Genomic DNA, 15477 nt, shown 5'->3' with positions numbered 1-15477 from the left:
GGGCCAAGGAGAAGAAGGACTGGGCTTTTGGCCAATGGTCTGAGGTCCCCTTTTCCAATTGGAGTGTGCCTTTCAATGGAGATTCAAGGCCCAACGGTGAGGGGGATCGAACCCAAGTTGCTTGATGTATGAAATCTACACAATAGATCAATTTGGTTTTGAGTTAATGAAAAAGAGAACCAATTCACATAAAGTATGTGTGTGTAATTGTGAATAGAAAGACAGAAAGAAAAAGACAAAGAGAGGGGGGGGGGGGTAGACTTTGGGAGGGGGGGATCTACGGCATCAGCGAACACATTCCAACCATACATGTCCTGAGTTGGAAGGACCAGTAACGAAGATCCACTTCAAAAAGTCTTACAAGTGAGCACACACCACTGGCTTTGGTTGGGAGAGCAAGAAGAAATGTACCACATTTTAACACAACAGCCTGAAAGGAACAAAAGTCTAATGCCATGTCCTTGATGACAATGTCATGATTTAATGTTTTATTATACAGTATATGGGTTCATTATGCTTCCTGGCATTTAGCATTGACACAACCAGCAGTTCTAAATCATAACACAAAATGCTGGAAGACAAATGCCATTTGCTGATAAAAACAAAACGACAATATAAAAAAAAAACAATCACATTGAGGATATCTGGTTATGTTTATTGGAACACAATCTTCAAAACAACTCCCTACAAAGCTAGACACTAAGCCCATCAATTATTAACCATCAAAATAATTACAGGGACTCGTTAATTTACAAAACAGAAAGCAAACTTGTGCTGGGATCAGATTGGATGTACAGCTGCAGGCTGATATATGACTGAGAACCTCGAGCCATTCCAAACACCGTAATTACAGTGTTGGGACTGTGCAAGTTGAGAAGAAACACTTGGAAAAATGGCCCAGAACGAGCTGTCGGGCTTTAAATTATGTACTAGGTCTTGCATGTGCATTTTTGTTGACTTTCCTGTTGGTGCCCCTTGTTATGGGCTGCTAACCAATCAGAGTGGAGCATAGAGTATGCATAAAAAACCTGCAGTGCGGGAACAGGAAAAAAGGTAGAATGTACACACCAAAGTTTGATGCGATGAACCCCATAAATCCAATATGCACTTAGACAAGAAACAGTATTATGGAATACATATTTTTTTCTCAATGTTGAAATGAAAAAAAACATGGCTCTGTATATACTTTGGATGAATATCATCGATATATTCACATTCAGGGGACAAAATGCAGACGCCTGCTGATAATATGTAAAAAAAGAGCAGATTTATATACATCAAATGAAAAAAACTGTACGTTGATGGTAGAAAATTCTCATTCTGCAAAATCAAAAAACATTTAGCGTATACTCTATAACAAGTACAGTGGGGCCTTGGTTAACGAACACCTTGCCTTACGAAATTTTAGTTTTACGTACGTTAAATTTATGAAAATTAAACCTTAGATTAAGCACTACTTTTTGGGATACATACGGAGCGCCGCCCCACAACGGCTGGTGGAGTAATCTTTGGCAGAAGAACACCAGAGCACACGACCGAACAGTGCCCCAGCCGACCTACCTTTCCACACCCCCTTTATCTGAATGCACACATCGATCGTTTGGCCGTTTTATGTGACGAAGCAGACACACGCGTTATCTTTATTAAATTGCATTGACCGTGACTTGTTGCATCAGCTGACATGGGAAGAGAGAATGGGAACATTTACACCATTGCGCAGGAGATGACAAACGCTAGGTACGGCAAGCCTGTGCGTCCAAACAACCTGTATATAACTGTTGAGGTTAATACACCACAATAGTCTTCAACGATACTTTTGCTGTTATTGTGACAGGTTAAAAAAAGTACCTTATTTAGTATTTTGGTAACATTCGCATAGTTACATTGGTTTACAAATGATATATATCTAAAATGTTTATTTAAAAAAGGAACGCCTGCTTTGTTTAGTGTCGGACCGATTTAAATTGTTGGACAGGAAGTTGTTGTGTGCATACGTTTGCATTTGAAGTTGAGTCAAGACGTACACCACCGCTTGCTTGTCTTGTGTTTTTATTCTGAATCCCACAACACCGTATCTCCCTTACTATAGTGGAGAGCGCAAAATTTTGGAGGCACCGCTGGGATATTTTGGTTCGAGTGTTGTCTACCAGCCGTGGGTAGAGGCCGTGGGTTGTTGCTGACCATAAAGAGGTCCTCAACACAACATCAAGTGAGAGCATCAAGGCAATCTTGGCGAAGTGGAATGATGTGCAGGCTTTTATTGAACAGTTCCATCCAGAAAAGACTGGCTATGAAAATCATCAACATGATAAATGACAATGTGATGCCTCAGTTTCATCAGACCTTACACATCAGAAAGCAACAGATGTCAATTAAGAGCCATCAACGACCATCACACATGTAAATAAAGTGACTTTATTATACAGTGCAGTGTATTTCTTTCATTACAATACAATAGCACATTTATTATACATAGAATACGGTATATTGTGTGTAGTTTTAAGGATCATTTAGTTGATAATTATATTTTGTAGTGACCTGGGAATGAAATTATTCTCATTTTAATGGTTTCCTATGGGAAATTAATTTTTGGTATACACACTTTTCACCTTACACACTCTGTCTGGGAACCAATTAAGTTTGTAAGCCAAGGCCCCACTGTACTGTATTTTTGGGTATATAAGGCGCATACAAAAGCCTTCATTTTCTTCAAAAGATAACCCTGCACCTTATATGTGAAGTAATACTGAGCCACAACAGGTCTCGCAACTAGTGTCAGCAGCTACCGAATCCATTTACCCCTGTAGAAGACATAATGCATAACCCCAGCCTCTACTGTAGTGCTTTATAATGCCGTGTGCCTTATATTTGGAAAACTTTTTTCATTCATTGTAGAAGCACCTTATAGTCCAGTGTGCCATATACAGTAAAGTCTCGTTATATCGATATCGGTTATATCGATAGTCCCGCTTATTACGATACTATTTCTATGCACGCAAGGAGAAAATGACATGCACGCAGGGTCGGATATATCGATAGTCCCGGTTATATCGCTATTTTTCGGACTCCCGAGAATATCGATATAACGAGACTTTACTGTATATGGAAAAAGTTTGAAAATACAATATTCATTGGGAGTGCGCCTTATACTCCGGTGTGCCTTAGACACGGCAATTTACGCTTGACAGTGTACTGAAACTTTACATGGGGACATTTTTGGTGCTTACCTGCCACAGCTTGACACACATGACCATCCCCAATTTGGAGTCTGGTATCAGGCTGCACAACAGAGCCTTACTTGATAGCTCAACAACCTTAATCTGCAGAAAACAAGAGCCAGTTGAAACACCATCATTAACGAAGAGCAAACCAAACCAAACAAAAAAAAAAAACTGTTGAAAATACACATAACTTCAAGGCATATACAGTAACTAGTTCTGAACTTATAAAGACAAATTCACATTTAAAAGCATTTTATAAAGGCCTTCCGAAAGGGAACATTGATTTATGAGCCGTCAGGCTTGCAGTTCTCACTGTCTTCAGGGAAACACAGAAAAATGATTTATGATGAAAAATGAGAACAATAATTTAGCTATGCTCTTTCTCACATGCTCTTTCCTTTACAGCTTGATATCATTTGGCAGTGTGGGTCCTTAAACCCATACATTTCAGTATATATATAAAATCTCCAAGAGGGCATGAGAATATATAGCGAGGGGCATTTCTCTTACTTGTGTTTGTGCTTTAACATGGCTACCTTTATGAAAGCAAAATTTGGACAAAAAGAAACACAAATTTGCAACCAAAAAAAAACGTATCGGTCCGACTTCGAGCATTGTGGTGTCTCAGTTAGCTTGCTTGTAGCTCAAAGCTTCTTTGATTGGTTGACCCCAAAAGACACGCGAGTGTGTACATGTTCGCGCTGACGCACGCACAGCAGAGAGCAGTGGACTATTGAGTGCTGAGATGTGCTTCGAGTGATGTCGCTAAACTCAACTGTTCAATGTTGTCAACTAACGTCCAGATACATTTTTGGCAATTATCCCCCAATTTTCCGAACGAACTTTTTTGAAAATTTGAAAAATCTGTAATTACGGGAAAATTCTGAGGACTTTCATCTCTGACCTCTACAGGTCAGAGATGTTTTCATCATTCAGAGTCAGACTCATTTATACACAGTTGTAAGTATGTACATCAAAGTTGTTGTAAACTGCTTAATTTGGCCGAGTCCCCCCCCCCCCCACACACACACACACACACTAAAAAAAGACTGCAACCTGAAGTTGTCACTGTGGCTTTCGGACCTCCGCAGAAGAGTCCCTGCAACAAGCAGTGTCGCAACATCCATCACCAGAGAGCAGCCACAACATTGTCTACAATAAATCCAGCGGTAGCTGGCATATGACTTGCCACAACTGCTCTTTTCCTGCACATACGGGTGCTGATTCTAAATAGCTCAATTGAAGTTTGTGGCACTGTAGGACAACCCAGATTGCTCTAAAACCTCCTTCCTATTTTATCTGTGTTTCATATTTGCAGATATTCATTCTCATTTGGCCTCACAGCCGTTAGCCCGTATGGCAATCAAGCTGATTTTCTGTCCTGTATGTTTACATACATACCTAATAAAGTGGGCCTTAAATGACATGTCGTTGCCCCAGGATATGTTCATGCGTTTCATCGCCTAGACCATAAATAAAATACTGCCGCTATCAATTCATTTCACTCAGCCACAATCAGCAGGCAAGAAACCAAAGCCATTACAAACAATGATGAATTATTTCATTGTGTTGGTTTCACTTTGAGACAACTAAACAACATTTTGTCCATGGCTGTGGAAACAATGCTGCTTCATCTTGGCAAGTGTCTATATATCGTTGCTTCTAATCATGGGTTTCATATTTGAGCATGATAAGCATCTGTCTGCACCAGTTATGTCTGTGTAATTGAGTGGAGAGACAAAATGGCAAAATAAACAGTGGCCGCCTTCTTGGTCTGGTATGATGCATGTGTGTGCGTTTCTGGCTGTGTCTATTGAGACAATGGTATTATTGAGGTGCAGGGGAGTCAACGGCGCCCTGGTGCCTAGATGGGGGATAGCAGAGGCACATTGGGTTGGATCAGGTGACTATTCCATCCCTTTCAAGTGTGGCTCCGCGACAGCAGAGCAAGTAACATGAATCGGAAGGCAATAAAGGATGCCTCAATAGCAAGCTGCCCTGGACCCACTTTGACTGTGGCTCAGCATCAGGCATTACAGGCCGCTGGGTGTTGAGCATGACACACCACCAAACAAATGATCAGAGACAATGATTTTATCGAGCACTCAATCTCAGGGAGCCAGTGAATACCAATTCTTGCTCGTCTATCAAAAAACAAAATCCAGTGCATCAATTACAGGAATTGGAACAGGCAGTCCACTGCCTTCATTGGAACTCTTGTTTATTGATTAGCCAAAAGATGAATATAATACAAGAGCTCAACATCTCAGCTTGCAGCTTTTTTTAACAGATATACTACATACTGTGCAGACAATGTCTGTGTGAATCCTCCCGTTGGCATGTGAGTCAAGTACTGGAACATGTAACAGCAGATGTGTATAGCCCATAAATACGATATGAATACACTCGTGGTAACCAACATACAGAGACTTCCATGACCTGCATATGGGTAAAAAATGAGCAATTGTCAAGTTGAGAAGTACTTGACAGCCCTTGAATGAGTCAGTCAAAATATGCTCATGTGCAGATCATTCAGAGAAGACGCGAGGCAGAGTGGTGTTGCTTCAATTTTCTCCGGTTGGATATGCTGGAAATGGCGAGATGATGAGCGGACACCACGAATGCTGGATCTTTCCAAGTGACGTGTCAAACACATTATACCTATTTTTCAACCTGTGTCACCCATGATTTTTTTCCTTAAATATACTGGACGAGGGAGCGGCCCGGTAGTCGAGTGGTTAGCACGCCGACTTCACAGTACAGAGGTTGTGAGTTTGAATCCCACTCCGGCCTCTCTGTATGGCGTCTGCATATTCTCCCCGGGCCACGTGGGTTTTCTCTGGGTACTCCGGTTTCCTCCCACAGTCCAAAAGCATGCATGGCAGGCTGATTGAACACTCTAAATTGTCCCTAGGTGTGAGTGTGAGAGTTAATGGTTGTTTGTCTCTGTCTGCCCTGAAATTGGCTGTGGACCAATCCAGAGTGTCACCCGCCTAGTGACTGAAGACGGCTGGGATAGGGTCCGGGTGAGGATGAAGCGGTCAGGAAGATAGATGAATGAACAAATGAACAAAGGAATGAATGAATGTGCTGAACAACTGTTACAGGCGTAATAAAAAAGGCTGTTCACTAATTTCAAATTTATCTTGTAAAAGTTCTACAGCAATCAGCCTGTGCGAGTTCAGGTGGTGATTATGAGTTCTCACCTCCTCAGTTCGTTGTCCTGCAAAGGCAAGCAGGCAGGTCTTCTCCCCCATCTCCAGCAAGGAGCACTGACAGAATCCTACACTTTCTGTACTCAGAGAGTCCACTAGCTCAGTACGACCTTGACTGAGATTCCAGAGACAGACCCTCATGTCCCGTCCTTGACTTGCTCATCCAGAAAAAAATAAGATGGACAGATGTTTCGTCAATTAATAGAAGGGAACCAGGACCATATAACTAACAACAGCATACTGACCTAATGAGTGTATCTGCTGAGTGAAGTGTATTGACCCAGATGACTGAACTCCCTGAATGACCTTCTATAATTATTTCTGCCCTTCTGTTGGTTAAATTCCACAGATGAATGACACCCTTTCCTGACCTGCAAAAATAGATAAAAAAATATACAGTACAGTGAGACCTTGGCTTACGAACTTAATCGGTTCCCAGACAGAGTGTGTAAGGCGAAAAACTGTGTACCCCAATTTGTTTTCCCATAGGAAAACATTAAAATGGGAATAATCCGTTCCCAGGTCTCCATAACATATAATTTTCAACTAAACAAGCCTTAAAACTACACACAACATACCTTATTCTATGTAAAATAAATGTGCTATTGTATTGTAATGAAAGAAGTACACTGCACTGTATAATAAAGTCACTTTATTTACATTTGTGATGGTCGTTGATGGCTCTTAATTGACACCTGTTGCTTTCTCATTTGTAAGGTCTTACAAAACTGAGGCATCACACGATCATTCATCATGTTGATGATTCTCATCGCCACAGTCTTTTCTGGATGGAACTGTTCAATAAAAGCCTGCACATCATTGCACTTAGCAAATCAAATCCTATGTGTTGAGGACCTCATTATGGTCAGCAACAAGCTCCTCGATGTCATCTGCATCCACTTCGCGTCCCATGTTTTGTCCGATGGAAACAATGTCATCCAAAACAACAGAGTCATGAGGATCAAATCCTTCTAAGTCCCTCTCAAGGATGCATGCGGGCCACAATTTTTTCCATGCTACTTTCAAGGATCGAAGGGTAACATCATGCCAAGCCTTTTCTATCAGCTGAACACAATGATATAAATTGAAATGGAATTAGCATATGCGCTAAGCGGCTAAATCAGACAAACGCACATCTCGTTCGTGTTTCTCAATGATCTCCTTCTTCTCCTGGACTGTAATTTTGTTTTGTGTCTTCTTCGGCTGAACACGAGCCTGTGATGTCTTTTTCGGTCCCAAAAAGGCAAAACTATCTGTAAAAAACTCCTTGGAGGCGATAGGTGTGTGTGTCTCTCTCTCTCTCTGAAAGGTTAACAATGTTTTGCCCAGACACAAAAAAAAGACAGCCAAACTGTAACACTCTTTAATCTTTTACTGAGCATGTTGCTTGTTCTGTAGCCACAAAGGGACATAAGCCCGGATAAATACATAGGGTTGTGTCAGGGAGGGCATCTGACGTAGGCGACCCCTTGTAGGGACAAGCCGATAGGAAAAGAAGAAGATCACCTATGACCAAAGTATTATTTTGTTTTGATTTTATCTTATGTGATTACCATATTTTCCACACGATAAGGCGCTTCGGAAGATAAGGTGCACCTTCAATATTTTAAAAGCCTTTTCATATATAGGGAAATACAATATAAAGCACCTCGTTTAGAAGCTTCTATTCATAGCCTGGGTTGCGTTATGCATGCACTAGATGGAGCTATGCTCTCTGTAATACAATACAATACAATACAGCTTTATTTATATAGTGTTTTCACAAAGCACTTTACAGAACATTTAAAATAGCAAGTCCCATAAATCATAATATTTATCCATACATAAAGCACGTCAGATTGTAAGGCACACTGTCAACTTTTTAAGAAAATTGAATGGTTTTTGGTTCACCGTTCAGTGAGGAAAATATGGTAGCTCTACTTCAACACGTTACATGATAACGCCTGTGGAATATTCTACTGGATATACCACAATAGCTGGTCAGGAATGACGACTGGTTATGCACACAAAATGTGACTTTTTCATCGAGGAGAGTGGAACGGATTGACTGTCTTACCCAGAGAAGAGGAGTGGAGTGTCTCCTTCATAGCAACTGAAGTGGAGGGTGTTGAAGGCTCCACTGGCCCCCCTCAGGGTGTAGACTGGCGATGGGGCTGGCTGAGACATCAGTTCACAAAGTCATGAGAGAGCCAAAATCATGATGCTCACTGAAAAAGGCAAAACCAAAAGAGAAAGTAATATTGTGGTTAAAATGTTGTGAAGTGGTTTGTTTAGAACTGCAATTGGTCTGAATGACTTCAGACTTACACATGTAAAAATGGGTGGGTGCAACCATGATGGATCAGGCGGATCAGGACACAGACAGATGTGGAAGCTGATCAACTAACAAGGCACACTCAGAAATGCATCTGCAAAATGCACATTTCGGTGGATTCTGCATGATTTTGGAGATTTAGCATAAACAATGTGAGTCAAGGTGTGCTTTTACACTATGAAATACTACATCACATCTTAAAAGTTGCTGCAAATCGCCATGAAACAAGAGTGTCAGCATAGGCAGAGGCAAAAAAAGAGACGGAGAAAACGTTTCTGCTCATGCCAAAATTTCTTTAAATTATAAGCAAAAAAAACACAAAAAAAATCCCAAATTTCTTCTATACCTTTTGCCATCACATTGAATAATTAGTTGGTGTGAGAGACATTGCAATTTAGGTGTGGTGATGTAAGTAAGTTAGGCCCAGAGTATTGAAGTCTTCTTCTTCTTTTCCTTTCGGCTTTTCCCTTTAGGGGTCACCACAGCAAATCAGTGTCATCCATCTAACCTGGTTTTGTGCATCCTCTTCTCTCACACCAGCTCATGATACATGTCTTGCACAACTCTGACATACTTTTATGTCACTCCAGACTTCCTCATGCAATACCACAGCTTTTCTCTGGGCACCCTGTCATACGCTTTCTCCAGATCTACAAAGACACAATGCAATTCCTTCTGGCCTTCTCTGTACTTCTCTATCAGCATTCTTAAAGCAAACACAGAATCTGCCGTACTCTTTTTTTGACATGAAGCCATACTGCTGCTCACAAATGTTCACTTCTGCTCTCAGGCTAGCTTCAACTACTCTTTCCCATTGTTTCATTGTATGGCTCATCAACTTTATTCCTCTGTATTTAGTACAACTCTGCACATCTCCCGTGTTCTTAAAAATGGGCACCAGTATACTTTGTCTCCATTCTTCAGGCATCTGCTCACCATCTAAGATCTTGTTGAATAACCCAGTCAAGAACACCACCGCCAACTCTCCTAGACACTTCCATACCTTGATTGGTAAACCCTCAGGCCCGAGTGCCTTTCCCCCCTCATCCTCTTCAGCGCCCTCCTCACTTCATCCTTGCTGATGTTTACTACGTCTTGGTCCACAACAGTCACATTTTCTACTCTTTGTTACTTCTCATTTTCCTCATTCATCAATTCTTCAAAGTACTCTTTCCATCTTGCCATCACATTACTGGCACCTGTTAATACATTGCCATCTCTATGCTTAATCACCCTAACCTGCTGTAGGTACTTACCATCTTTGTCTCTTTTTCTCGCCAGCCTGTAAAGATCAGCCTTGCCTTCCTTGCTGTCCAACCTAGCATACAAGTCATCATAGGCCTCTTGTTTGGCCTTTGCCATCTTTACTTTAACAGTGTGCTGCATCTCCTTGTACTGCTGTCTTCTCTCGTCCGTCCTCTCAGTGTCCCACTTCTTCTTTGCTCACCTTTCTCTGTATACACTCCTGCACCTCCGCACCCACCACCAAGTCTCCTTATCTACCTTTATTCCACTCGATACACAAAGTACTTTCCGACCTGGCCCTGTGATGATGTTTGCTGTAGTTTGCCAGTCATCTGGAAGAACCTCTTGCCCACCGAGTGCTTCAGAATCAGAATCAGAATCATCTTTATTGCCAAGTATGTAGGACACACAAGGAATTTGTTTCCGGTAGAACACGCTGCACTAGTATCGTTGTCAAAAAAACTGCTAAGTGGCACTATACAGTTCCATTTTGGCTACTGTTGAAAGAGTTCAAAGAGTTAATGGCATGGGGGAAGAAGCTGTTTAAATGTCTGCTGGATTTGGTGCGCATGGATCGGTAGCGCCTTCCTGAGGGGAGTAGCTGGAAAAGGTGGTGGGCAGGGTGCGGAGGGTCCAGTAGGATTTTCCGCGCCCTAGTTTGGATTCTTGCAGTGTGCAAGTCCTCGAGAGTGGGTAGGGCGGTGCCAATGATTTTTTCCGCCGTCTTAACTGTCCGTTGAAGTCGGATTTTGTCCATTTTTGTGGCGGCCCCGAACCAAACGCTGATGGAAGAACACAGGATGGATTCGATGACAGCCGTGTAGAAATGTTGCAGCACCTCCTGTGGCAGGCCATGCTTCTTTAGCAGCCTCAGGAAGTACATTCTCTGTTGGGCCTTTTTCAGGATAGAGTTGGTGTTGACCTCCCACTTCATGTCCTGGGAGACTGTGATTCCCAGGAACTTGAAGGTCTCAACGGTTGACACCAGGCAGTTGGATAGTGTGAGGGGTAGCTGTGGTGATGGATGTTTCCTGAAGTCCACCATCATCTCAACTGTCTTGAGCGTGTTCAGCTCCAGGTTGTGACGGCTGCACCAGAGCTCCAGCTGCTCCACTTGTTGTCGGTACGCAGACTCGTCGCCGTCTTTGATGAGACCGATGACCGTGGTGTCGTCTGCGAACTTTATGAATTTGACAGCTTGTCTTAACTCCTTACTAAAAGTCATGGAACATTCTTCCTTTTTTAACTTCCAACATTTTGTCCTCACTTCTGCCTTTGGTTTCTTAATCTTCCTCACTACGAGCGTCATCCTACACACTACCAACCCATGCTGTCTGGCTACCCTTTCACCAACCACTACTTTGCAGTCACTGATTTCCTTCAGATGGCGTCGTTGACACAAAATGTCATCAACATGGATCAGTTATGACGGTACCCTTGAAAACAGTTGAAAACCTTGAATATTAAGAAGCAAACAATACAATGTGGTGGAAACAGAACACTCAATGGCAACTTTCAGAAAGGCCTGCCACAATAATATAACAACTTTTATGTCAAAGCAGACTCTCTCATGTCTTGTCTGTATTTTCCCTATTTTTTTTTTTTTACTGGCTACAAACCCTGTGGCTATTTGCTGCAGAGACTCGTTCTTGTTGACTTCCGCCTTGCAGTCTATAGTAACACCTCTTTTACGCAATACATCATAAATCACAACATGAGACAACTTAATTACAGTAAACAGATTGTGGGTTCTTGCTCTGAGAGGCACATGTAGAAGCTGAGGCTTTTATGTCGTCTGTCGGTTGGACAGCTGAGAAAACCCATATGACCACAGGTAAACTGGCAGAAAACGATATATCATCTTTCAATAATTAGATAAAAAAACAATAAATCTTGAATGCTCACGTCTCAATACACAAACAACAGATCCTGACGCTGATTTCTGATAATGCATCATTGTATCTCTGTGAGGTACGCTATAAACGCCGACCCTTTCATGTAAGAAGTGAATGGGAATGTCTTGTTTAAATTTCATTCTTGTTAAAAGCATACATGTTAAGGCTCACGATTTAGTCAGGAGACTCCCGATTTTGACCACTATACTCACAATCCTCACTTTTTATAAAGCAATACAGACGGTTCTATTTTTTACGATGAAACAAAAGTAAATGTAAAAAACAAAATACATTTTTGTACTAATTGAATGTAAAAATAAAAAATGAAAGCATGTTTGTGTTTTATTTACTTCTACTTGACACTTTTGTAATGCTGACATTATTTTAACACGCAACACAGAGTCACGGGTACGAAAATCTCCCGATTTATGTTTTCTGAAACTTAACGTATGTAAAAGTGGGCATTGGAACATAAATGTGCTTACATCCTTGGTTTTCGGGCCAGCTTTGTCCTTATTTGTCACAGATTCTGAAGCCAAAGGAAAGAAGGGGCGGGTTCCGCTTACTTTTTTGTTTTTATTTATGTATTTTTTTTGGGGGGGGGGGGGAGGTTGAAGTAAAGTAGGTTGCAGTCCCAAAATATGGATTTGGCAGGTTGCAGTCCCAAAATATGGATTTGGCAATGTTACAACGGAAAGCCTCACAGAGCAGAGATGGTCTTTAGGGACATTTATTGTATTACTAATTGAAAGGATTTTCACAATTAGTGCAAAAACCTATAAACAGAACAAGAGAATGAACACCGACTACATTTGTTCAGCAAACCTGAGAAGAAACGTGTGAGAGCACTGTACAAACTGGTTTTTGCGTGGTATGAAGAAAATGGCAAAACCCAACGAAGGTTTTTGTGAGGGTCTGTGGCTTAAGCCAACGGGTGGTTAAATCTGCATTCCGAGCTCGAGTCTATCTGAGTGCGTGTCAGGGGGAGGCTCACCCTGATAACAGGTGGATTAGGTTTTACTCATTGCACCCCTTGCAGAAAGGGACGTGTGTCACTGTTATCCATGGCCAGAGTAGCTTGTTTTCACAGTCTAAAGACATAGGGTGGGTGGGTGTTCAGATTCAACTTTCCACTGGCAATTCCGGCTCCCTCCCACATAAACACACCAGCGGGGGACGGCGATGGAGTTGTCACTGTGCAGTGGCTGTGAGTTGCCAAACTAAACTGGAGTATATTTATAAGATGAGTACAATGGCCACTTTCTCGGGTTTAACCAAGCGGCAGCATTTTGTATTTGCTGAGCATCACTGACCCTGTTGTGGTGCCAGCTCCAATCACCCACAAACCCAAATACACATCTCTGGCGGGGACCTAAACAAAAGTGAATGAAAAGGCAGCAGGATGTCACCCAGATCTATTTTCCAGACCACTGAGCAATAACCACACACCCCGATGCATTAAAACAAAGCAATTTTACAGCTATAATTGTAAGCGGAGACACCTAAATTATTTTATTGATCTCCATCATTCCGCAGCCCTACAGTAATTTATACATATTCTAAATATGTACGGCAAAAGGTCTGTCTGGTTCTCTCATTCAAGATGTCCTCCTATAAGAGCCCGTCAGAAAGGGGCAGAAGGCAGTAGAGGACGGTCAAAGATTCTCCTTCCTCGAACAGATAAGACAGCTCTGGGTAATCTGAGTCTAAGTCTATGGATAAAGACAGTTTGTCTGTTCTTGGGCTGTCTGTCCACACCTACTGTGTAATTAGGCCTAATTATGAGAAAAGGGCCTGCTTCCCCTTCATGTTATTAAATAAGAGCCTGCCTCATTGGCCAAGAATCTCTCAACGCCAGTAAGGGGCTGGCGAACTTCAGATCAAACATTGCCACTATCTGTGCGCCTGCCCCACCCTGTCTTCTGCTCACCAAATGAGGAGGTTGTGTTATGATGCCAGGCCAGGCACTCAAGGCTTAAGGTTTTGGAGGTAAAGGTGATGCGGGGGTCCTGTCCACATTCTTTTTTTTCCTTTTTCTTTTTTTTTACTCTGTTGATGGTATCATCGTCATCAGCAGCTCCCCACCTGAGCTGCAGCCCCATCCAAATCTGCCACTCATAAATAACTGCGGGCAGGAGGGCTATGCTGATCACAGGGCCTTAACAGAGAAGCTTCATTCTGGCTCTGCTTCACAGGCACCATTATGAAGGCATTGAATTCCGAGATCCTCTGCTCTGATATCAGTTCAATCAAATGGATTTGAGCTACATGATGAGCAAATGACACGGGATTGTATTAACGTTGAAAAAATGCACCATAGATTGACCTTGTAATGGAAATAGAAGGGGGGGGGGATCACCTAATATCACTTAAATCATCCACTGCAAATAAGCCACAGCTGTCACGGCCCTTCTGGTACTTCAAGTGTTTTACAATGTAACCTCAATGGCCCATTCATGCAATGTTGGATGTAATATACTGTACTAGTCTAGTCAAAACTAATGGTCACACTGACCCAAATGTATAATAGCAACAGTTGCAGAGTCCAAATATTAGTCATTCTTCTATCCATCAACTATCTTATGTGACTGTGATCTGTTGTAGTGGGGACCTCAATCTGTGTACGTTTCCACACACATATTAAGTGAGATACATAAAAATGTAATTATCTTTGCTATTTTACATTACTCTGTGATGGAGCAGTATATAGTATAATACATTGACAGGATGCACTTCAGTCTGCACTCAAATGCTCCTTCGTTGCTGACTGAGTGACTGATTGATTGATTGCTAGTTGGGACAAATTAAGTGGTTTGAAGTACACCTGTAACTTTACAGCTCTGTACAATGATCACGAGTGACAATGATTTATTTTTGCAAAGATCTACAGAGAGTGTTTTGGTTATGATAAACATATACAATGTCCGATGATCCTTCTTGCTCACATATTTTGTGCCATGCTCACTTGAAATATTAATGTTTCATTTGGGTGACAAGGGGCGTGGTTGAACATATTGTTTTCTTAACGGTTTATTTCTTTGTTTTTGCAATGGAAATTATTTTTTGGTGTGTATTTACAAAATGTTTTTAACCAGTATGTTTTCTAGTATCCAGTGAAAACGTGGACAGCAATGTGGTTTCTAATCGAATAGTCAGGGTGTGTTTTTAATACGATTGAAAAGTTGAACGCTATCCAATTGTGATGTCTACATACATTTTAATAGTCCGGTTACAATTGGGGGAACATTTTTATCCCATGCTTGTAAAACAACCAGGGAGCACTTCTGCAGAGGTTGCTCTGTTGTTGGACAGCTTTTTTTGCGCTGACCTCCCAACATAGATAGTTCTGATGAGGAAACCCACTTGCAGAAAGGAGAGGCAGGTCCATTATTAAAGTCCAGTTAGACAAACAACATGGGAAGTGGTTAGGAAGCCACACACCCATTATTGTGTCTTGGGGAGATCTGTACTGGATAAACAGTCCCGTGTCAGATAGATGCTGAAGTCGGACACAAGTGCACCAACACCCACTGTCAGTCACAGATCCACTGAACGGGAAGAGGTGGCATTGTTTGCGTGAATAGCGT

The 15477-nt window shown here is 41.8% G+C and overlaps 1 protein-coding gene across 4 annotated transcripts in view; it reads right to left on the bottom strand.

Annotated features, from left to right (window-relative positions):
* Positions 1 to 15477, bottom strand: part of gnb1l (guanine nucleotide binding protein (G protein), beta polypeptide 1-like) — a 37903-nt gene that overhangs the window by 17553 nt on the left and 4873 nt on the right. For 3 of the 4 annotated variants that reach the window (XM_088994817.1, XM_088994820.1, XM_088994818.1), the window contains exons 2-5: positions 8493 to 8643; positions 6682 to 6807; positions 6428 to 6590; positions 3228 to 3320 (exon numbers count right to left, since the gene is read on the bottom strand). In XM_088994817.1, the coding sequence (XP_088850943.1) occupies positions 3228 to 3320; positions 6428 to 6590; positions 6682 to 6807; positions 8493 to 8602 (492 nt within the window). In that variant the 5' untranslated portion in view covers positions 8603 to 8643. Of the gene's footprint in view, positions 1 to 3227; positions 3321 to 6427; positions 6591 to 6681; positions 6808 to 8492; positions 8644 to 10006; positions 10067 to 15477 lie in introns of those variants that run through there. The other variant, XM_088994819.1, reaches the window with a different exon arrangement.

The sequence above is a fragment of the Hippocampus bargibanti genome, linkage group LG04 (genome assembly GCF_051943395.1).
Source record: "Hippocampus bargibanti isolate YZ-2025 linkage group LG04, ASM5194339v1, whole genome shotgun sequence".
Lineage (NCBI taxonomy): Eukaryota > Metazoa > Chordata > Actinopteri > Syngnathiformes > Syngnathidae > Hippocampus > Hippocampus bargibanti.
This window is presented reverse-complemented; position numbering and strand designations above follow the sequence as displayed.